This window comes from Ricinus communis, chromosome 9 (assembly GCF_019578655.1).
Source record: "Ricinus communis isolate WT05 ecotype wild-type chromosome 9, ASM1957865v1, whole genome shotgun sequence".
Taxonomy (NCBI): Eukaryota; Viridiplantae; Streptophyta; class Magnoliopsida; order Malpighiales; family Euphorbiaceae; genus Ricinus; species Ricinus communis.
Window position 1 is genome coordinate 6,434,288 of NC_063264.1, and position 23,554 is coordinate 6,457,841.

At 29.2% G+C, this 23,554-nt stretch overlaps 4 protein-coding genes and 1 long non-coding RNA gene across 9 annotated transcripts; 3 read left to right on the plus strand and 2 right to left on the minus strand.

The window, feature by feature from the left end:
- The first annotated feature begins 2,717 nt into the window (after window positions 1–2,717).
- LOC8286850 lies at window positions 2,718–3,392 on the plus strand. The gene has a single exon (XM_015721542.3). The coding sequence runs from the start codon at window positions 2,846–2,848 to the stop codon at window positions 3,188–3,190; it is 345 nt and encodes a 114-aa protein (XP_015577028.1). The 5' UTR covers window positions 2,718–2,845; the 3' UTR covers window positions 3,191–3,392.
- A 3,625-nt stretch (window positions 3,393–7,017) lies between these two features.
- LOC8286849 lies at window positions 7,018–8,046 on the plus strand. The gene has a single exon (XM_002522718.4). It carries the CDS (start codon window positions 7,133–7,135, stop codon window positions 7,871–7,873), a length of 741 nt encoding a protein of 246 aa, XP_002522764.1. The 5' UTR covers window positions 7,018–7,132; the 3' UTR covers window positions 7,874–8,046.
- Window positions 8,047–10,482: 2,436 nt separating this feature from the next.
- LOC125371161 lies at window positions 10,483–16,335 on the minus strand. Its single transcript, XR_007217482.1, has 2 exons — window positions 16,248–16,335; window positions 10,483–10,626 (listed from the first exon to the last, which is right to left on the minus strand). It is a non-coding gene; the product is annotated as an uncharacterized LOC125371161 (long non-coding RNA).
- Window positions 16,104–18,045, plus strand: LOC8286847 (premnaspirodiene oxygenase). Its single transcript, XM_002522716.4, has 2 exons — window positions 16,104–17,216; window positions 17,325–18,045. Exons 1-2 carry the CDS (start codon window positions 16,317–16,319, stop codon window positions 17,946–17,948), a joined length of 1,524 nt encoding a protein of 507 aa, XP_002522762.1. The 5' UTR covers window positions 16,104–16,316; the 3' UTR covers window positions 17,949–18,045.
- On the minus strand, window positions 17,800–23,166 carry LOC8286846 (meiotic recombination protein SPO11-1). 5 transcript variants are annotated; one of them, XR_007217480.1, is made up of 18 exons: window positions 23,067–23,166; window positions 22,861–22,960; window positions 22,681–22,754; window positions 22,498–22,599; window positions 22,301–22,374; window positions 21,800–21,816; window positions 21,217–21,286; window positions 21,105–21,141; window positions 20,734–20,781; window positions 20,567–20,625; window positions 20,164–20,195; window positions 19,947–20,052; window positions 19,680–19,800; window positions 19,525–19,588; window positions 19,337–19,446; window positions 19,124–19,210; window positions 18,483–18,588; window positions 17,807–17,937 (listed from the first exon to the last, which is right to left on the minus strand). XR_007217480.1 is itself a non-coding variant. In XM_048379659.1 (17 exons), exons 1-17 carry the CDS (start codon window positions 23,125–23,127, stop codon window positions 17,906–17,908), a joined length of 1,194 nt encoding a protein of 397 aa, XP_048235616.1. In that variant the 5' UTR covers window positions 23,128–23,166; the 3' UTR covers window positions 17,800–17,905. The 5 variants fall into 5 exon arrangements, 3 of the variants coding, with proteins under 3 accessions (XP_048235616.1, XP_048235614.1, XP_048235617.1); XM_048379659.1 differs by lacking the exon at window positions 18,483–18,588 and having other exon boundaries at window positions 17,800–17,937; XM_048379657.1 differs by lacking the exons at window positions 17,807–17,937; window positions 18,483–18,588 and having other exon boundaries at window positions 18,614–19,210.
- Window positions 23,167–23,554: the final 388 nt, after the last annotated feature.

A 23,554-nucleotide genomic window follows, 5' to 3' on the forward strand; every position in this document is an offset into this window, starting at 1 on the left:
TTTATGACTGTAGATTGCTTTGCTGCCTGTGTAGTCTAAAATATCCACAAATTTAAAGTTAGCGAATAAAAGCAAATATGCCGTGGAATTATTTTTATTTCTAATTTTTATACAATCCAAAAGATGAACAATAATAAATTTAAGTGCCTCTAAGTTGAGGGTGCAAATAAATGGCAAAATGCATTTTTGGATTTTTAAATTTTTAAATTCAATTTATTGAATTTTTAAATTTTAATGAGGGGAAAGGTGCATTTTAACCCCTTAGCACGGGTGTAGATTGGCCCCTAATATATTTTTGGGAGCAAATGACTTAAAAAGTAAGATTTTATTGACATTTTGGCACCTATTTTAAATTTTTAATCTTTCATTTCTTTTAATTTTTTATTATTATTTTTATCAAAAAAATAAATAATTAAAATATCATCAAACTCACCACTATCATTTCCATCATCACTAATTCACTGTTGATCAATTATATCTAAGCTCTTTTTTTATCAGTTGTCACGTATCAAAGAAAGCCATGAGAAATGGAGGATTATAAAGAATGCATAAGTCCAAATAATTTAAGAATTGTTTTATATTTATATTTTAATATGTGTATTTATAATTGACACGGAGAATTTAAATTTATATATAATTTTATAATTTTTTATATTAATTTATTAATGATTTTTATATTATTATATTAATAAAAGCTTAAAACATTAATATAATTAAGAGAGACATAAGAATATCTAATTTGTTATTATTTTTAAAAATATTATAATAATTATGAAATATTATAAATTCTATTTAAATTTATATATAAATTCAATTTATATTATTATATATAATCAAAATAATTACGACATAACTAGTTTTTATAAATATATAAAAAATTATTAAATATATTATTTTTAAATATAATATTAATTTTTAAATTTATTTTGTTATAATTAAAAAAAATAAAAATTTCATATATCAAAAATAAATACATGTCAAAATAAATATCTTCAAAATAGTGATGTATGTCAAAAAATTTATCTCAAATATATTATATAATATATAACTTAAAAATAATTATAAAATTATAATGAATCAAACTGAAATAAATTAAAATAGAAAAATGAGAAAATAATTATTTTGATAATTATTTATAATTAAAATAATTATAACAGTCATATTACAATAAATAAATAATAAGTTTTTATAAATATATAAAAATATTTATTTAATATAATATTAATTTTTAAATTTATGTTTTAGGATGAAAATGTGGGACTAATTTATTTCTCACGTTCATATTTTTAATTAATAAAACGTGCATTTTAGCTCTCTCCACCCTCACGTGTTTATGGATTTGCGTCCATATAGAGTGATGGACGGGTTTGGGCTTGAGAATCGTTTTATACGATGGACTTGATTTCCAACCTTTCTTATGTAAGCCTCTTTCCCTCACATGCACACTACAGGAGCCCACCTCAATGTCTGTCAGCTTTCACAAATCATACCAGATTTCCTTTTGGGTTTAATTTTCCGGGTAAAATAACAAAACAATCACATTAGAATTAAATAATTTACAAAAAATTAAAAAAAAAATAATGGTTTATTATAGTAAAAATAAAAATGAAAAATTAACACTGTAAATTTAATAAAAAATAAAAAATATGAATAATATTTTTTTTGTTATTTTTTCCTTTATAATTTAACTTCAAAATACAAAGTGTGATCATAGCATGGAAAGAAATATGCAAGATCTAACAATTTTAATTCCTCTTTTTTTTTTTTTTTTTTTCAATTAAAAATATGCAAGAACTCCCAAATCTACTATTGAATATAGGTAGGTATAAGGAACTATTACACTAAGCAAGCACTTATAATTTTTGGACTTCATATTAATCAAATTTTTTGGTTCACTTATTATAATACATAGATAAGCACCGATCTCAACTTCCTAACACCCCACTCAATGAAAAATTATATAATTATAGAAAGTTAAATTTATTAAAATACATGACTAAAAGTGAACGAAAATAAATATTCTAAATCGGGTTGTTTTATGAGAGTTAATCTATTATAACACGACTATTAATCAAACTGACAGAAATAAATGATTTAATTTGAATATTTCATATTAAGATTTCGTAGTTCATGGTGACTTAATCTCTTTTTAATTTATTTATAAGTTTATCTAATAAAAATTTATAAAATTTACACAATTTTTTTTCTTTAAGCAACTTATATAAAAAAGTTTTAGTATATAAAATTTATATATTAATTTTTTATATATATAAATTTGATTAAAATTTTATAAATTGTTATTAAATAGATATATTAAAATATTAAAAGAATTACGTAGTAAATTACGACATTATATAATTCACTTAGTTTGTGATAGATTTAATTTATATGAATTGGCAACCCTATTGGGCATATTTAATTTCTCTTAATTAAAAAAATCCATTATTAGCAACAACTTGAAACACTTGAATTTAACCAGTGGCTAATACATTCTCCTTACGATTCTGGCAACTTCAAAATGTGAATTCAATGATCAAAAGCGACTACCAACTACCCTAACCCTAATCTTTGAGCTGGACAATGAGTAGCCCTACAAAACCTTCTCTAGATAAAACAGCATTTATAACCCCAATAATAGAGGGATATTGTATATCATTTTTTTTTTCTCTCTATAGATATAATTGATGTACATGAACACCTATATATATATACATGATACAAGTTAGTTTGCTAAATAGCTTAAAAGTTTTGAGCTCTTAGTCTTCTTTTTCTCTTATATATCTCTCCCTTTTCAAGTTAAGGAAGAGAATAAAAGAAAAAGAAAAAGAAAAAGAAAAGCCAAAAGATGGCTGCTTTAAAATGGTTTCTAAGCTCAGCGTTCACTCAAGTTTTTGGACACATGGATACCGGCACCATAACAACAGTGCAGCGGAACGAAGTTACAGCATGTCCAAATAATCAAGAATGTGTCAGTAACTTGAAGGAAGCAAGAATGATGAAGAAAGAAGACTACCCAGGTGGATTTCAGGTGCCACTACACTACCCAAGGTACTCCAAGGCAGATTATGAGAAGATGGAAGATTGGAGACTCGACATGCTTCTCAATGAATATGGCCTTTGCTTTAAGGGTACCCTTGATGAGAAAAGGGCTTTTGCTATGGGTTCTTTCCTTTGGCCAGACCAACTTTGAAATGGAGGATTTACGTCACAGATGGTAATTAAAGCGCAGGTATTGAAGAGACTGGCCTGCCTATAAGCTCTAGTTTTGGTGATTATTTTACTGTATACGTAATTAGTGCATGCTAGAAGGTTACAGGAGTTAATCTGAAGCAAAGTCAATTTTAATGTAAATTATAAGTCCTGATGATAATAATAATAAATAATTATATTAATATGGAGTTGGACCTTTTTGCGTATATGAGTTATATGATGAATAAAGGAAAGGTATTGGAAATGATTATGGGGGAGGACCTTACCTGGTTATTAGCAGTTAAGGAGGGTCCGGTTCTGGAATTTCTTTTATGTAATTTGTAAGACAAGCAACTTATTAACCATATGTTTGTCATCTTCCTCACTTTTTCTTATTATAATAACCAATTAGCAAATTTAGCATAATATTTATAGCAAGAATGAGGAGTATTAATATTTCATCTCTTTTATATCTTAATTATATAAATCCATTGAACGTATGGTCATACTTGATTTTCTATTTTTTAACAGAATTTTTAGATTTTATTCATAGATAAAATTAATAATAATAAATAAAAGGATACAACAAATACTAAATATAACCCCTCATAGGCCCATAAAATAAGAAAAGATACAAGCTGAAAAATATTTTTAAATTTAACCCATGACCCAAATTCAGTCCAAATACCAATTTCTATAAGAAAGTAGTAGCAAACTATTAGCTTATAAATCTCCAATCTTTTGAAAGCCACTAGCAGCAACCACAGGAACTGATCATGGAGATCAAACTTCCACATATGCTATTTTCTTTATTAATTTTAAAATTAATAAAATTATAAAAAGCATCTTCAATCCGGCTCTGGGAACTATCTTCACTATTCCAATTTTTTTATGAAGCAGAGATGAAAATCTGAAAATGTATTCTCAGACTGCATCATCGCCATTTGTAAATTATATAAAGGATGAAATGCTAGATTAACAAACGAATGTGCTCCTTCAGGACCAACTTCCAAATGGGGCTATGTATATAACAAGAATCCATATATCTTCCTTGATTGAAATTGAGAATTCATGCTTAGTCAAGTTACTTGCACACTAAGATTCAAACTATGCTTCCAAGTGATATATGTATGCATAGGTAAATGGGTTACTTTCACCTGATGGATACGTAATCTGGATGTGGTTATTATAACAATCTCATGCACCCATCACTGAAAGCTTCTCTCCCTTTTCTTTTCTTTTCTTTTCTTTTCTTTCTTCTTCTTTTTCTCAAATTTATTTTTGTTCTAATTATATTCTCCTATATATCTCAATCTGCCATGCCCAACAACCTGAATATTCTTTCATGTCCTTTCCAAGTAAGATGGAGGCATGTGGATAACTCTTTTTCAAAAGGTTTTGTATTTTAGGTATGGAAAATTACCTTAGGGAATTAAAAGAAGCATATGACAGAACCATAAAGTTTAGACTGGAATTTTGTTTTTTTTTTTTAAAAGAAAGAAAAAAGATGTTACAAATTTAAGACATATGAATAATATGATATTGACTCTTTAATCGAAAATGCAGCCCAAAATTCATTTAAGTTGTAGTGTATAATATTAATTAAGCAATGTGGTTTAAATATTTGTACAATTATTCATTCGTGGACCCATCTCTCAAGTGGAAATTAGTCTATTTTTCAATTGCCAAACTATAAGATAACTATTACGTGCCTTAGTTATGAACCTTGAATGTTCAAAATTACTCTCTAACCTTAGATACCCCTCCATATGGCCACCTTTTATTTCTCACCAGACTTTCATGTAATTTCCCAACTATTATTGTTATTATAACTCATAATATTAATTTTAATATAACAAAAATAAAATAATGATAAATTTCACATAAAAATTTATATTTTAATTAATTAGTCGTTATAAAATTATTTATATAACTAATTATTATATTTATTACTGCTTGTGATTTATTGTTTTAATAAGTACCAAATACTCCCATGAATCGATTTTTTACATATAATTAAAGTTCTTTTTTTTTTTTGTTTATTCAAAGAGCACGTGAAATTACAAGATTCCTCCGGACACTAATTTAGATTATAGTCGGCAAAGTATGGAGCAAGTTTAGTAAACAAGGTATTATATAGAACAGAGTTAAGTGTTGATTATTTAGAAATTTTTTAATTTTCTTTTCTTATGTATTGATGTGTCTAAGTTAGTACTCGCAATTGTATGAACCGTTTCTATAATAAAGATAAGTTCATCACGAAGTCGATTTCTCAAGGAACTATGATGCCACTTTTTATAAAGACTAATTATCAATATAAAATAATAAAAGTAAATTTAAATACTCTAAATAAGTATTTTTGAGAGAATAATATTCATAAAGTAAAGTAATCAAACAATAAATAAATATGCAATGCAAATGCTTATGATTTGAAACTATATACTAAAGACAGTATTTAGTCTGGCAATTTACTTAGTAATTTACTTATTTTACTTTAAGTCTGGATGTAATGGTGATGTGTCTTTTTTTTAGTCACTCAAACTAATGATTCAAAGTTGGTGTCTCTAACACATTTAATCTAAATATGTTCATAACAATTACTATTGCTAAATTAATATGATAATAACTAACAATAATAACTGAAACTATTAAAGATATGAAGGTAAAAAAATTATTCATTAAATAAATAAATAACACACAAAAGTAAAAAGATTAAACTAAACACTTATAAAAACTAGTCTAACATATTTAACCCAATGATCATGGTAATAGAAAGATATAAAATAATAAAATAAAAGCTTCCTCTAGATTTAAAATTTCTTCAAGTAGGAAGATGATTAATCATCACTCTCCCCTTCTTGAAATCCTCCTTAGATCTTAAAAAGAGTGATGAAAATTAAATTAAAGTATTTATAAAAAAATTATAGAGAAAATAATAGCGTACAAATGTAGAGAGCATATAGGAGAAATCTCTCATCCTTCTCCTATAGAATTAGGTTCGCAGAGATATATATAGAGAAGAATATCTCTAAGAATAAGTATACCTAATATAAGTCTATCTAATAGATAAGACTATAGGTATCCTTATATACACCAAATACTATCCCATAAATAACTCTTAATATAAATCCTAATAATTATATAAAATAACTAAAATGTTTTTCAGCCAGACCTTGCAAATAGCAGTCTATGGGTCTTAATCTTGGGTCTTGACACAAACATATCTAATTAAATTTTTTTTCGAGTATTTTAGCTCCATATTTTTCTCTCTTGGCTAATATTATATGAAAATAGACAATTAAACTTAAGTGAGATCAAAAAATATTTTTTCACCATATTATATATAAACATTATATTACTGAAGTTCTAAAATATCATAAATATCTATATATAATTTGAACCTATCGTGTATTAAATTTTAAAAATGAAATAATCAATTAATCATCATATCTATTCGAGTGAAAACATTCCTTGTGGTTTCTTCAATTTTTATCTTTTTTTTTCCGCAGTTAATTCTAATAATAAGTACCTTTATTTTTAACTCCAACAGTTATGGTAAGTGATTTCTTAATATATAACATATATATAAATTAATTTTACAAATATTGTAAACTTAAATTAGAAAATATATTAATTGCAGAATACATTTAACTGTTTCCATTTCAATATAAAAAATATTATGGTTAAGAATGTGGACTGATATTATTGTGTGTCCTTGGATAATGCATGTAAAACAAAGGCTATTTTAGTAAATTTGTAACCCGAAAGATTCTTGAGTTCCCTGAGTGGCTCTTCTATATAAAGACATAAACTTGAAGGATTTCTGACATACCAACCAAACCCATAACATACTCAACCACCAAATTAACCCTCTCAAGTGCAAACTCCACCATAACTTCTTTCTTTCTTTCTTCTTCTTCTTCTTCTTCTTCAAGCAAAGAACATGGAACAAATAGAGCATCAGAATCTCAGACCCTTAGGCCCGTTCTCAAAGTATCAGTTTCTAAAGAAAATGACCCAATTGTTAGTTTCGCTTTCAGTTTTTTCTTTACTGCTATCCAACTTATCTTCTCGTCTTTCTTTTCTCCATTCTTTCAACTTCTACTACTTCTCTACTGTCCCTGTCCAGTTTTTCAGCCACAACATTGACAAGAAATGTATGTTCCTTCTCTGCAATGGACTCCTCGTTTTCGTCGCGAAACTTTCAGGTTTCGTCAATTCATCATCAACGAATTCTTATAACAACATTGAGGCTATCAAGATTAACTATGAGGAATATGAAGCTTCACCAATGGTACTGGAGTCAAAAGTGACATTGCTTGAGAAGGAAGAAAATAACAATGTTAATGGTGAAAATGATCAAGAAACAGGAGATCATAGAGAAACCCAACAAGAAGAGTTGAATGTAGAAGATGGAGGAAATCAAGAAAAGGAGAATGGGTTCTTGATTATTGAACAAGAAGGGAAAGAAAGTGAAGTTTTTTTTGTTGAAGAAAATGATAAAGAAGAGGCTATAGAGTTTGATGACAAATTTCCTGTCCTTGATCAGGAAGAAGAAGAATATGAAGATGAACATGGCATGTTGAGTGTTGAGGAATTGAACAAGAAATTTGAAGAATTTATTAGAAAGATGAAAGAAGAAATAAGGATTGAAGCTCAACAGCAACTAGTCCTGGTTAATTAAATTAATAATCATCTGAAAGCAAAAATATCAAGCAAGAAAATAAAGAAGCAAGCAACATTATAGCTAGTAATTTGTCTCTTATAAAGCTTGTAAATTAAGCATTTCTAGCAGGTTCTCTTTTTGTAGAAATTAGCTAGATTTTCTATCAAAAGTTATATATATTTTTTCTGTTTTTCTTTCCTTTCAATTGGGACTTTATATATATTCTATCTTGCTTGTAAAATCATAAAGAAATTAATATATTTAGTATTGAAGCAATGGCATGGTTCAGGATCTGTTTTCATTTTCAATCTCATCATAACAAAATAAAAACAAGACTACATTTGATTCATTATCAGGATGATTAACTACAAAGTCAACCAATAAAAAATAAACTAATTACATCAAGTAATTAGTCAATCATTATATTTGTTTATTTAATGTGTTTTATTTATTTATATATATATAAATGTTATTGATGGTTATAACTAAACATATGGTTCATATTTCATGATAAATTAATTCTGAATTAATGTTTTGCCCTTTTGGAGGGCTAAGCCACACAAGGGTACATATGATGCTTAGGAATCAATTTAGTGTTGTGATTATGACTGACATCAAAGGCCCATTTTGACAATGATAGTGTAGCTTAAATATGAGATAATGCCACATTTGTGAGTTAATTTTTTTGTCTATCATCCTTAGGTTTTCTTTTTCCTTAGGTGCGTACTCCATGTAAAGCTTGTTCATAATTGGCCCCCTTGTCTCGGGAACTTGATCTTTTTTGGTCGAAACACTATGCAAATAGTAATGCTTTTTTGTGGGAACAAATCATGATTCTAAGGTTTCATTATAAGTAGTAGAGTACCATGCTACAATAATGGACTTGTTAATAGTTACACAATTAATCCTTGTATAAACCATGGTGTCTTTATAAGATGTATATATCAAAAGTAGGTTGATAATAAATTTGTTTCTAGAAAACAGATTAAACATTTATATATCATCAATTGAGTTAATTGATAAAGAATAAAGAAATAGAATTGCAAACAAGACCCATCAAAACAAAATTGCAAGAAATAGAAGTAAAGTAAGGAAACACATAAAGCTTTCCACGTGCTTCGTTTTCTTGAATCCAAACAACCCCTCCATTGACAAACATCAAAATCTACTTCCACTTCCACTTCCACTTGATAAAGTATATGTGGGTGACAAAAAAATAACCCCAAAATGTGACCCATAAAAATTAAAATTAAAGTTAAAAAGCTCATGATTTTTAAAATTTCAACCCTCCAAATTGACACATGTCACCAATCATTTGGAATGGAATCTTACCCTTCAAATTTCCCCCATTTTATATAACATCTTTCAACAGCCAATTCTTTTTATCTTAACGACTGCCACTCTTGAATCTTATAATGAGGAAGAAAGAATAATAAATCGAGTTTTAATCTTTACAAGAATTGAAACATCAGTGGAGCATTGAATTATGTTAAATTAATAGAAACTTATTATCTATGATGAAAGTAAAAAAATAATAATAATAATTATTATTATCTTTATTGTAGAATTTATCTTCAGTAAACTTCCAGCAAATTTTAAAAATAATATAGTTTAATTTGATTAAACTGTAAAAGCCTAATTCTTGTTTTTAAAGAAAATATCTGAAGAATCATGGACAAAAACCCCATATATGTCAAAAAGCTTCTTCTATTATTAGTTTTCTAGAGCATCAAAACATTAAGAAAAAATAAAAATAAAAATAAAAAATTGTCTGTATATAGTTTGAAAGAGACGACAGAACAATGCCACTCTTACACACTGACTATTGTACGGCAACATGTGGCTGAAGAATCTGTCTGCCTTCTTTCCACTTATGTGGATACAAACCCAACACATTTCATTTTCATTTCTTCTTTGTGGATTCACATCACAAAACACAAAGTTCACTGTTTCCATATCTTTGGAAGGGTCCCTTCTCTTCTTCAATATTGGCCTCAATCACTCGATTCAAAGAAATAATTGTTCGATCAACTCATCAATGTCTTAAGCTCTCTATCTAGCTAGCTAGCTAGCTAGCCGGCCTGCCTATAACACATCAAATATAATATTGGAAGGTTGATTGATGAGTGAATTTCAAAAGACTCATTTATTTTTGTGAAAAACTGTCAATAGTGATTGATATATATTAATATTAAATAACTGATTATTGAATGTTAAAATATACATATTATTTTCTTATATGTTGCAATCTGGTAAGTATAATTAGCCATTTTTGTGTTGAGAGTATGCTTGCGGTGATCTACTTGTCGTAATATACCCACTTTCATGGAGAACTAAAAGTCTTGCATATGGTTAGACTATTTAGAGTAGATGGTTATAATGTTTTAACTTATCAGAGAAGGGTTCTAAGCATTTAAGATTAATCTCTTATCTGGATTAATCTTTCTTCTAAGTGACAGTCTAATTCATTTGATGACAATGGATTGTCTATTTAAAGGTAGTATTGGAGTTCAGATCTCACATTTGATAATCTTCTCCCATAATACATTAATTAAATGATTGCTAAGTGAAAAGGATAGAGCTAGCCAATAATCACTTGAAGACATCAAATTAGCATAGCTGTAGCATAGGAACAGTATCATTTTTAGCTTCTTCTTGGAAAAGTGCTTGTCCTGAGGTAATCGATAAGAAAAAACAAAAAAAGAAAAAAAAAAAAAGAAAGAAGAAAGAAAGAAAGAAAATCTGTACTTGTGTACCAATTTTAAGTGTACCTACAAGTGACATCAAAATATGGTGATGAGTATCAGATTGGAAAAGATCAGGAATCAAGAAATGGGCATTTGGTTCTAATAATCTGGCTTTATATTCTTGAATATACACTTCATAAAAGCAAGAAAAGCAATAGGCTATGCATGTAAGATATGATCTTCCAATTCATTGAACAATAATGGCAATGAATGATAATTTATGAAGTGGGGTTAAGAAATTGAACGAGGGCCCAGAAATAATAAGAACAATCCAATTCTGAAAGCCATAGAACATAAAAGCAATATAGAATAACTCTAACATAGAAAGATAAACCATCATTTTCAATACCAAACAGTAGTTCCAGTAGATTCAGACAATAAAGAAATAAAGACATATGGCGAGGAAAACCTTCATTTTCTTTTCATAATAATTTCTTTTTGCTAAATTTCAAGATATATGGCTGCAGAAACCCTTTCATGAAGGTTGCAGAAACCTTCATGAAAGGGTTCAAATTAGGTCCTGCCGTTTTCCTGTTGAGAACATTTATTATAGCCCTAAATTAAATGATATTGGGTATGGAAAGGAAAACCATTTGGAGCCAGAAACCCTAATTCTTAACACCCTTTAAATTAGGGTTTCAATTTAGTCCTGGGACTTAGTTATGGGCACATTTATTATCATTATTCTCCCCAATTCTTCTATTCATCTAACACGTCGATTATTTTGGTGTCAACCAACATGATTTTTGGCTGTAGGAATTTGTGGTGATGAAAGTTCTGGAAATTGGTATCAAGGGCAACTTAATTACTATGAAATCATGTATGACCACAACATCTTAAACCACTTGGAGATTGAGCAGATGAAAATCAATGTTGTGCAACATGATAAGTAAGCATTTAAGCACCATAAAAGGAGTAAAATTAAATCAAGTGCCATTGCCCCTCTTTTGATGGCAGAGTAGTTTTCATCCATAGAGAGACAGACATTTTAGCAATATATACTGCGACCGAAATATTATCATAGAACTCATAAGGTCTTTTATAATTATCAAATATTATGAAATTAGAAGTGATAAAATTTATTGTATTACGCTTCTTATATAGTCAATAATAAATATATAATAAAATAAGTTTATAAATAAAAAATAATATTATCTTGTCATAATTTAATAACTTTCATATATTTAGGATATTTTCTTTAAATTTTTTTAAATGTATGAGCTATAGAATTGAAGGATATGGTGAAAGTTTATAAATTCTTTTTTTTTTTAATAGAAAAGACGGACACTATTATTAATGGTGTTAATCAAAGTAATTAATAAAACTTTCTTAACTAATGTGCATAAAAAAATGTATTATATTTTCCTCGATATTAAAAATCTAATTAATTACTTTTAAAATGTGGATATTGTGAATTTAAGTCTCTATTAATTGAGTTACAACTTTTTATGTGTATACAAAAAATATTATTATTATTATTATTATCTTCTTTCATCTTAGTTGATATGTTACTTATATTTATTAATCTGTTAGTATATTATTATATTAAACAAATCACAAACAATAAGATAAATTTGAATTTTTTGAATTAAAGATATTTCAAGATTTATACACTTTTTTATAAATTAAATTTATAATAAAATATAATAATAGAAATATAATTACTTCATCATTAATTTCTTACTATATAAAAAAAACTTTTCATTTTCTCTCTATCTTCTCCACCTTTTTGTTACCTTTCCCTTTCCTTCTATGCCATATGCCTTCTCCTCTCTCTCTCATTTCTTCTACCCATGTATATTTTTTTAAATAGAACATAAATTTATTAAAAATAACTTTCTTTTCTCTTTTTTGGTTTCATCATGATTTTGTAGGTATAAGTAATCACCATGAGAGGCTACATCATAATCTACGTACAATCAGCATCAGTGCATGTGGCCTGACCCAAATTTTTGGTGCTAATTGTGACTTCCTTCACTAAATGTCACTTTTTTTCTTCCTATATATATTCATCCAACTAATCATATAACTTTGTGCAATAATAGTGAATGTCTTTATTATAATTTTCCTTATTCCTCTAACCAAAAAAATAAAAAATAAAAAAAATTCAATACGTGTCCAACAGAAACTCCTACCATGTAATATAAAACTCTTATAAGAAATTTCGAAATTAATCTATCTTGATATCTTAATGAGTGAACGAATGTATAAAATCAAGAAATTCATAATTAACTTAATTTAAGAAGTTTAGCATAAATAACATTGTGTTGGGTTGCAATTTATAAATTTACAAAAATTTATTTATAAATATGTTTTGTAATGTTTGTGAGTTAGTATTTATAAGTGTATGAACCATTTTTATAGAAAATGATAAATTCATATAAAGTCGATCTTTCAAAAAATTATAAGGCTACTATTATATAGATTAATTATCACAGAGAAACGTTAAAAATAATATAAATATTCTAAATTAATAATTTGAGAAAGTTTAATATTTATAAAATAAATGAATTAAACTATAAAGTAAATATACAAATGATATGATCAATGAAAAATTATATGATAAAAATAATATTTATTTCAGTCAATTACTTAGTAATTTTTTTATTTAATCATAAGCATATATCTAATGAACGAGATGATGATGTTCTTTTTTCTTTAATTACTCAAGCTAATCATGTAACTAAAGTTTCTTTTACCAACATAAATTGAAATAAAGATAATGTTTCTCATATATTTAATTTCAATATTTTTATAATAATAATTATTATTAAATTAATATAATGGCCAAATAACAATAATAACTGAAATAAATAAATATATGAAAGTAAAGAAATCATTCATCAAATAAAAAGATAACAAGGTTCATACATAAATAAATAGGCTAAATTAAATACTTAAAAAAATTAGTCTAATATATTTAACCCAATCATCATGATAATTAAATAGAAAGATATAAAAATAAATCTAAAAATAAATAGGCTATTTGAAAATATTCGGACTTTAGTTCAGATTTGAAACTATGCTCATTTCTATGAATTTAAGTGTTTATTTCTATTTATACATTAGACCGGTAGATGATTAATATATATTTATTTATTTTAAATAATAAAATAAGTGACAGTATCAAAATATAATATTCATACATATATACTATTCTTTTATCGGTTATGATGTATATACCAAATCTAAATTTAAAAATTTTCCAAACTTAAAATAAAAATGAAACGTAAAACATGAAAGACAGTTTTCATTGGTAACTAGAAGACTGGACCGGAGTACCAGCTAATTATGATGCGTTCGGTCCTATCTAATACTTTCTCCAGTCCTCGATGACTAATGGATCTTGCAAAATCTGGAAAACCTTTTGATATGAATGTGATTAATATATACATTCTCTGGTCCATCATAATTAGCTACAATTGGTTCAATGGCCTACCAAAAGATATGACTTAGGCTCAATATAGCCAACTAAAGCTCAGGCCCAACTCTCTATATTGGGCTATACATCGAAATTTCTTAGCCCAAACATGTAACAAAATCCAGCTCAAGTTCAACAGGCCTGATTATCAAAGAAAATGATCCTGTTGGTTGTACATAAAGAGCATTTTCAACAAAATTTCTTATATATTTCCTTATTAAATTCTTTTTTAGTTTAAATATTTATATGTTTGAATAACTCTCTATTTTATTATTTATTAATTAAAAATAAATATGAGAGAATATGACTTTTAAAGAAAAAAAAGAGGAATAATAAAATATTCTTAAAGGTGTTTTTCCTATTTTTAAATTTAAGAAGCAAAAAATATCTCTTTTAAACAGTTTTAATTAAAGAGTATAAATCAAAAAGTCTCTTAATTATAATAAAGAAACATATGATTTAAGAGTTGTTTGGATGCTCTAAATAACACGAGGCAACTAGACTATATTCTTTAATTCAAAGAGTATTGGTTGAAAAATAGTTAGCTATCAACGATAAATTTTTTGATTAATTTTAAATTTTAAATTTTTGCAAGGAAATTAATAAAAGTACTAGAGAACGCTACCAAACCCTTCGTCCCAATGGCTAGGTCAGTAAAAGTACTAAAGTACAATAAAATTAAGGTGACGTTTGATAAAACTGAAATTTAAATGCTGAAAAATTAAAGTTGAATTTTCAAAGCTAAATATATTAAATACCGAAGATTTAATTGTTCAATCTAATTAATATATTTAATAACTGTCAGTATTAAAATTATTAAAGTTGTTAATTTAACATATTTAACTTTGTGCTATTGATTTTAAATTTTAAATTTTAGTTATTAATACAATTTTAAAATAATTAAAAAATAAAAATCATAAATAAAAGTATTTAGGAAAAATAACTATAATATGAAGGTAATATTTATAATAAATGTTTAAAAGAAAATTATTAAATCTTAAATGTATAATACAAATAATAATAAAATAAAGTTTTAATTATATAAGACGAAGGAATTGAAAATTTAACTTTAACTCGAGTGATTTGTCACTAATAAAAATTTAGAGTTTAGATTTTTTAATTATAAAATTTAAGAGTTAAATAACCGTAAGTAATTATAAAAAAATCTTAAGATTTAGAGTCTCAAATTTGTCATAATGAAATTTAAAAAAAAAATCAAAATTATAAAAGTTACTGTAACAAAACATCTTAGAAATTCAATAATTGAACGTATTGACTAGAAATTTTAAGTTAGACATCTTTATTTATTATTTTTTATTTGATATTTTTAACCCAATTGAAACTTTTAATTTGAGTCTGTAATATATTATCAAATCAATTTAAAACTAATAAAGAATTTTAATTTTAAATTATCGAAAACCCTCTAAGTTGCCTAAGTATTGTATGTCGGGTTCATGTAAACGTACATTTATATAGAGTTTGAAGTTATAAGCAACTTTGGAATATTCTTCTTGAATATGTAATATTTCTAGATACTCACTTATCTTTTCTAGGATAAGCTTTTAGGCATGATTATAATCTGGGTAAAAATCTCTTTTTGTTCAACCTCTCAAACTTGGCCTATTCTGATATCTATGATCTGTTTGACGTGCTAAGATATGCATTTGGCAATCAATTATAATAAGCTTTCTAGTTCAGAAACTCAATCAAAGAGAGTTATTATATACTATTCAGTTAAAGTCTCTCAAGTGTCTGGAAACTCAAGTTTCAATGAGCACAAATTTTTTATATACTTGACACGTTTTAAAGCTTGCTGTCACCTTTGCTTGTTTTAATATAAAAAGACAGAAACTTGATGATGAATCTGATGCAAGGGACTGAGTCGCATTCATGTTGAACAAAGAGATCAAATGCAAGAAAAAAACAAAAAGACTAGTAAATGCTATGATGCATTAGCATATGATTAATGAATCGATCAATTAATTAATTTAGCATATGATTAGTCAATCGATTAATTAATTAATCCTTGAGATCATGCTTGATTATTTACTTTTTTCTCAAGTTAATTAATGATTCTCCTTCATGTCTACAGACACACATGTTGAGTGTCCAACTGTACCAATAATCATAATCAATACTTCCTTCGGTAGTATGAAGATTCGATCCATGTATAAGACAACTCAAGAATTAAAAATAAAAGTTGATACTTAGTTTAAGTATTTACCTCCATAAATATGGATGAACTGCTACTCTGCCCGTAAGTCTCGTTCCTTGAAAGTTGTCTATCTTCGCCATGGAATATCAGTTCCCTTTCTTCCCAATTCTTTTCACCTTCCTTCTCTTCATCTTCATGGTATTCAGAATATGGAAGAAGTCAAAAACCAACCACCCAGCTCCACATCTTCCACCAGGACCATGGAAGCTACCTCTAATAGGCAGCATGCACCATTTAGTTGGCTCCCAACCCCATCACCGCCTAAAAGATTTGGCCAAAAAATATGGACCTCTTATGCACCTTCAACTCGGGGAACTTACCAACATCGTGATATCTTCACCCGAGATTGCTAAAGAAGTGATGAAAACCCATGATGTTGTCTTTGCACAAAGGCCTCATCTCCTTGCTGCCAGTGTTACAAGTTATAATTACACCGACATTGCATTTGCACCCTATGGTGATTATTGGAGACAGATGCGAAAACTTTGCACGCTTGAGCTACTAACTGCGAAACGCGTGCAGTCATTCAGATCAATCAGGGAAGAAGAAGTATCAAGACTTATGAGATCCTTGTCTTCAAGCGCAGGATCACCTATCAACTTTAGCAGGATGTTCAATTCTTTGACCTATAGCATCATTTCAAGAGCATCGTTCGGTAAGATTTGGAAGGGGGAAGAAATATTCATACCAATTGTTAAGAAACTGATAGTAGCAGCTGGAGGTTTCACTCTTGCTGATGTCTATCCTTCTGTCAAATTGCTTCATTGGATTAGTGGGATGGCGCCTAGACTCAAGAGAATCCATCACATAGTAGATAACATATTCCAGAACATCATCGATGACCATAGAACTAAAAGGGCAGCAGCAAATTCCAGTGTTGAGGGTGAAGGAGATCTTGTAGATGTCCTTTTGAATTTCCAGGCTCAGGAAGACCTTGCGGTCCCTATAACAAACGACAACATAAAAGGAATTATCCTGGTGAGTGCCTTTTTTCTTTCATATCATGTTGCTATGTATAAAAGCATTGATTTTGATCCTCTTTCTTCAAAAATAAACATTTAATGCGGACTATGATTCCGACTTCAGGATACTTTCGTCGCCGGTAGTGAGACGTCATCTACAACTGCAGAATGGGCAATGTCTGAGCTACTTAAAAATCCAAGAGTGATGGAGAAGGCACAAGAAGAGGTGAGGAGAGTGTTTGGTGAAGAAGGAAATGTTCATGAAGGACGACTCCACGAGCTCAACTACTTAAAGTGGGTAATCAATGAAACTCTAAGATTGCACCCTCCTATTCCCTTGTTACTTCCAAGAGAATGTAGAGAGAGCTGCGTGATTAATGGTTACGACATTCCAGTAAAATCCAAGGTAATTGTGAATGTATGGGCGATTGGAAGGGATCCCAATTGCTGGATGGACGCTGAGAAGTTCTATCCGGAGAGATTCCAGGATTGTCCCATCGATTATAAGGGGACTCATTTTGAGTTTCTCCCATTTGGTGCTGGAAGAAGGATGTGTCCAGGAATATTGTTTGGCATTATAAATGTGGAGTTTCCACTAGCGCAGTTGCTGTACCATTTTGATTGGAAACTACCCACTGGAGTGAAGCCAGAAACTTTTGACATGACTGAAGATTTTGGTGCTGTAGTGAAGAGGAAAAGTGACCTCTACGTAATTCCTATGCCATTCCTTCCTCCACCTGTAAAGTAAAGTTTCAAGAGAGCCTCCAGAAATGTTAGTTTGGGGTAAATAGGCTTTCAAACATACTTCATATTCATATATATATGTATATCTATAATTTTGTCTTTTTCTTTTTCTTTTTCCTTTCCTTTTTTATGTGTCATTCAATAGAAAGCCAGAGAGCAAATTAATAACCTCAATGACAAAAGCACTAACAGTAATTAATGTCGAGTTTTCTTTCACAAACTATTGATTGATTGTTTTGAATGGAGCTGATACATTTTGACACTAGTGAAATATTTTTGTCGCTTTTTAGTAACAAGGAAAGACGATTTCAACTTGATTCCCGTTTCATCCTCTCTCGCATGTTAATCAACAGCTGACAGGGAGATCTTATGCAAGTTTGATAAAAGTCCTCGAGTGACTTTACAAAACGTATTGTTTCCCTGTACAGTGGCATGCATCTGAGTAGCTAGTGCCATTGTTTTAGGCTAACCTAGATTATTTTTGGGATTTCAAATAATGTTTTCTGTTGGAGCTCTTGTGGTTCAACTGAAAACTTACTTTCTCTTTTGAGCCAACGAACTGCCTTCCAGCTATTTAAAGTTGCTCATTCCTCAGCAGACTGTTCGACATTAAAAGCTATCTCTTGAATGTGAATCGTTAACATCTGGCAAGACATTTTAGGATTTAAGTGAACAGACAAATCAAACTAGAGAAACCAGAGATTTCAGAATTTGGGAAGACATGGAGATTAGATGGGGCCTCTTCTTTTGACCACTGTTTAAGAACATGTTTATCCAAATATTTTGGCAAAAGGTAATTTTAAGTTTTTTAAATTTTTTATTTTTATTTTATTTCATTAAGCTCTTATATTCTTATTTTTACTTGTATTGAGAATTTAACGGTCCTTGATCAAAATATAAAAAAGAAGTGCACGAGCTCAGTAGAATAAATAAAAATCTCATAAAATATAAATATTTTTTTTTAATAAAATCAAAAATAAAAATACAATGACTCCATAAAACAAACAAAAGTCTCATGAAACATGTATTAAAAAAGTTCTTAATAAAATAAAAATAAAAATATAAAGGCTCAATAAAGTAAATTAAAATTTTAAGCCCTCAATAAAATAAAACAGAAAAATTCAGAAATTTAATAATCAGTTTTGCCAAATATCTTTTGTTGACAGATTGCAAACTTACGGGCAGGTTTGACACATAGGCTCCATGATTCCAAGATGAAATTAAGGCAAATTGACAAAGGCATTGTCACTACATCAACACTTTTTTCTGCAATAGTAGGCCTTTCAATCAATTTGCAAGATCTAAGAAAAGAAACATCACATAAACTAATATTATTTGCATCAAATGGTTCTTGTACCTATAATTATCAAGCATGTTAAATGTGAAGTCCACCTTGAATCTTAGATGGTATATACAGCTCTGACAAGAAGGAAAGTGAGTGCACAGACAATGCTTCAATCTCAAATTTCACTCCTCTTTGAAGCATCGATTCCAGTTCCAGCCTTTCATGGAATAAATAATACCACTTCATTATGTAGCTGGAAAAGGAACAGAAATCCTAAGATGTCACGGAATAATACCTCCATTCTGGTGCTTCCCTTTGCAGGTAGCATCTGAGTAACATGGTTTCAGTTCTCCTCCTATCTGACAAGAAAAGCAGCAATCCAAGCTAGATCAATGCTGATGAGAAACAAGCAAGCCCATTTTATGCTGAAAAGAAAACAAATTCCCCTACCCTCATCCGTCAAAGGAAGCAGACAATGTTGAGGAAGGCCATATTTCTCAAGATCGGAGGGAAAAGCTCCAAGCCAGCGTATCTCAGGGACCCGCAGAAATTTAGCATCATAGGCCATTAGCTAAAGCATAGGTAAAGAAAAATGAATCAATTCACAATGGAGGACATGGGCAATCAATTTTTTAGCAGCTAGTATACTGTTATTTGGCTGACTTGGACCTGCAAATAAAACCAAAATCTTGCGTAATAAGTAATTGAGAATCTGACCATAGAACCAAATCGGTAGGTAGTCAGGATATCAAAGCCATATGGATCACAATCAACCAAACAATAGACAGGCAAGCCCAACTTCTCAAGGAGGAGTCGCAGAAACCTGGTTAGTCATTTCCAAAAAAGAAAATAAAAAAGACAACACGACATAAGAGTAGTGTGTGCAGTCCACATAAATACGATCACCATGTTTCTTCAAGCATGGAAAGGCTACCTTCTTGTAGGAATATCCGGATAGCCTCTTCCCTACAAAGTTACACAAAAATAACTCACTCTAGTATGAACTTTAGAATGCATATAGAAAGAGAACTTGAAATCAAGGACATAAATTTGAATTTAGTTGAAATGTATGTGAAGATTCAGACTTAAAAAGGATAAAAAGAAAGATGGTGCATTTAAACTCACACAAGTCTTCTTCAACATTAAAAATATTATTTACATTTCTGGATGTGCCTAACCAAAGAAAATCTATACACTCAGATAACAATTAAGTGAAACAAACTACCATATTCGTGAATATAATTTCTGAATGCAATGGAGCAAAGAAAATCTAAGCATTCTATTTAAGTAAATTAGACATATCTATCCAAATGGACTTGGAGAAAATGAACGCTTACAGTGATGACAATGCAGCGGTGTGCATTGCAGAACCAGTCATTTGCTAACCGTTGGAACACTGCTTCCAAGGGGTTCACAGTAACATTTCAGCCAGGTAAAATCAATATGAATATAGAATTTCTTGTTTCTCTTTTGAGAAAAGAACATCGTGGATGCGAAGCTTCACCTGATTCCTTCTCCACAACCAGTATGTATTTTGCAACACTAACAATATCTATACACAAAAATTAGGGGAAACTACTAAGCAATAACCTACTCATCAGGCATCCAATGCATTGAGCAAATTCAGAATTACCATTTTTAAGGGAAATTTTGAACCCCATTCTTAAACGTTTTAGAGCCTTTGACCAAAAAAGAGAAATGAAGAAAAATCTCAGGAAGCAAATAATCCAAATGCATGAGATTTTTTGTTTCCGATAAAATGATAACAAGCAAATTTTAGATTAGTTAAAAGTTTAAGTATCCCAAAACTTCTATCCTCCATCCATGCATAGTTAAGCTTATCAGTAGCAATTGCCTAATTGATGGTTCAGATACCTTTGACTTCCTCAACATGAATGGGAATGGGATGCACCTGAAAACAGATCAGATATACAGTCATATTCAAAATGTGAAGCAACTATTGGAATGCATTTTCATCCATTCTTACATTGTTGGGACTGTTTATGCAATCAAATTTCCTTCCAGCTTCCAGAAAACGCAGCCAGCCCATCACCAACCTATAGAACAAGCATAAAAAAAAATGAAATCATTCATACAAGATGTATAAGTTTGATCTAAAACCAGATCCTTGATCATAAATCAAACATCAGAAAGGAATGCAGGGAGAAAATAGTAATCAATTTATGCTGGCCACTCAATATCATTAAGAAAACCCAAATAAATGAAATTTCTAGTCAACATTGTAAAGAATATCTCTAGTCCCTTGAATTAGCTAACGACACCAGCAGAGAATATATATCTTTTACCTTATAGTTGTTTAATCAATGTTGTTAATTTTTTCCAGACCCAATTTGGTTCAAGCTTCCAATGCTATTATACCATGTTAGGATCTAGTTACGGGCTTAAGCAATTCCATCAACCTTGAAACAAATAATTGCTTTGAACAATCAAACACAAAGGGAAATCAAATCAGAAAGTACTAGTCACTCATCACTAAATTCTAAGCTGGTGAGAAAAAGTTGAATGCTCTTCATATCCTCCAAGAGCTGAGAGTGATTAGAAGTACCTACCCAGTTCCAACAGACACCTGTCCAAAAAAGTGAACAAACAGTAAATCGTGGAACACCAAAAATTTCTGGACAACTTCCATCTAACCTTTATGAAATAAATTTTAATCACGTTCCCACATTGACTAGTTAGAAGACTAGAATTCACTAGATCCATAACTTTAGCAAGATTTTATTGAACAGGGTGAGTAATGAGTGATGAGTCACACTTCTTTAACAGTATGTTTACATGATCGATGTGCACTATTTACTGGTTTGAGTCGATGAATCAAATATAGCCTGTTAAGCAACTGAAAAGAAATAGGCTCTTACAACAGTCAATATTAACTCTTTTTGTACCCTAAAAATTCTCGAATCTCCATCTCTGTCGTAATTAACAATGTTGATTACCTTGCCGTGAGTCGGCAAGAGACGCCATATTCGAAACACCAACCGCCTCATAGTAAACAATCCTTTAACCAAAGTAAATAAATGAAGAATTAATACAATAATGAAAATACGAACCACATTTAGGTTGTGACGACTGCATTGAAGAATGATGCATATGTCATTGATTGCCTGGTCTACAACTGACTGATCTGCATTGCCGAAACAACCAAGAGAGCCATTATATCTTGATACAAAATTTCAAAAGTTCAAAATTAATATGCAATTCTATAACCTACATCAATAAATTTACATTTGATTATAATGATATTCACCTGAAAAAACAGAAGGATGCATATAATATATATCTCTTTTAGATCCATGTTTATTCTCTTGCAACAGTTGCTGAACAATGACTAATACTCTTAACATTACATCTGAAGAATATAACAAAAACATTAAAAATGGAAAATCACTAAACTGAATTTGCATCAATTAAAAACAGTCGAAGAATTCACCTATTCGACGAGCATTACATTCTTTCTTTAAAGTGAGAATTTCTTGTCCTTTTGGCAAATCAGAGATGCAAAAACTGTATTGTAGAAAAAATTGAAAAACAAAAAAAACTAATTACACATTCTTTTAAAACCCAAAAAGAATAAATAGATAAAAATCTTGCAAAGAAACAAAATAGAAACCAATTAGCTTCTGGATTTGTGCAGTAATTTCTGAATTTATCGATAAAAATGGCGGGAGATTTTCCCACGCTTACATCTCTCACCAACGATTTAGTGAAATCTGCAACTAAACATGAAATTATTGTTTTATTAAAATGATTTCCTTTTTTTATTTAGAATTAAAAAAATCTGAAACGGAAACTGTTTTTTGGTATCAATCTGGTGACCTTTGATTTTTTGAAGTAAATAATCACTGTGCGTTTTTGAAGTCAGTCGATTTCCCTCCATTTCTTTCTCTATTTCTGATTTCTGATTTCTGATTTGCGTTTTCCAAGGAAAGCAGATACTGTTTGTTGGTTGCTGGTATATATATATTAGTTTCAGGTCGGGTTCGGGTTGAACCTGGGAGCTTAAGTAGAGTACTTGAGCTTCCCGGATCAGGTTTAGATGTATCCATTTCTTTTTACCGGTTACTTAAGTTTTAAGGTCGGGTTTATGTAAGAATTTTTATAGGACTGATAATATTCAATTGATTAATAAATAATTTAAATATTTATTACTGAAAAGTTGTACTGCATTTTTATTTGGTACATTTAGTTGTAAAAAAGCAAAAAAATAACAATGTACATTACTGCCCACACTAAAAGGTTTTATCTTAATGTTTTTTCTAGAAAAATCTAAATAGTTAGGCCTTCTAACGTGTACTCTAATTAAA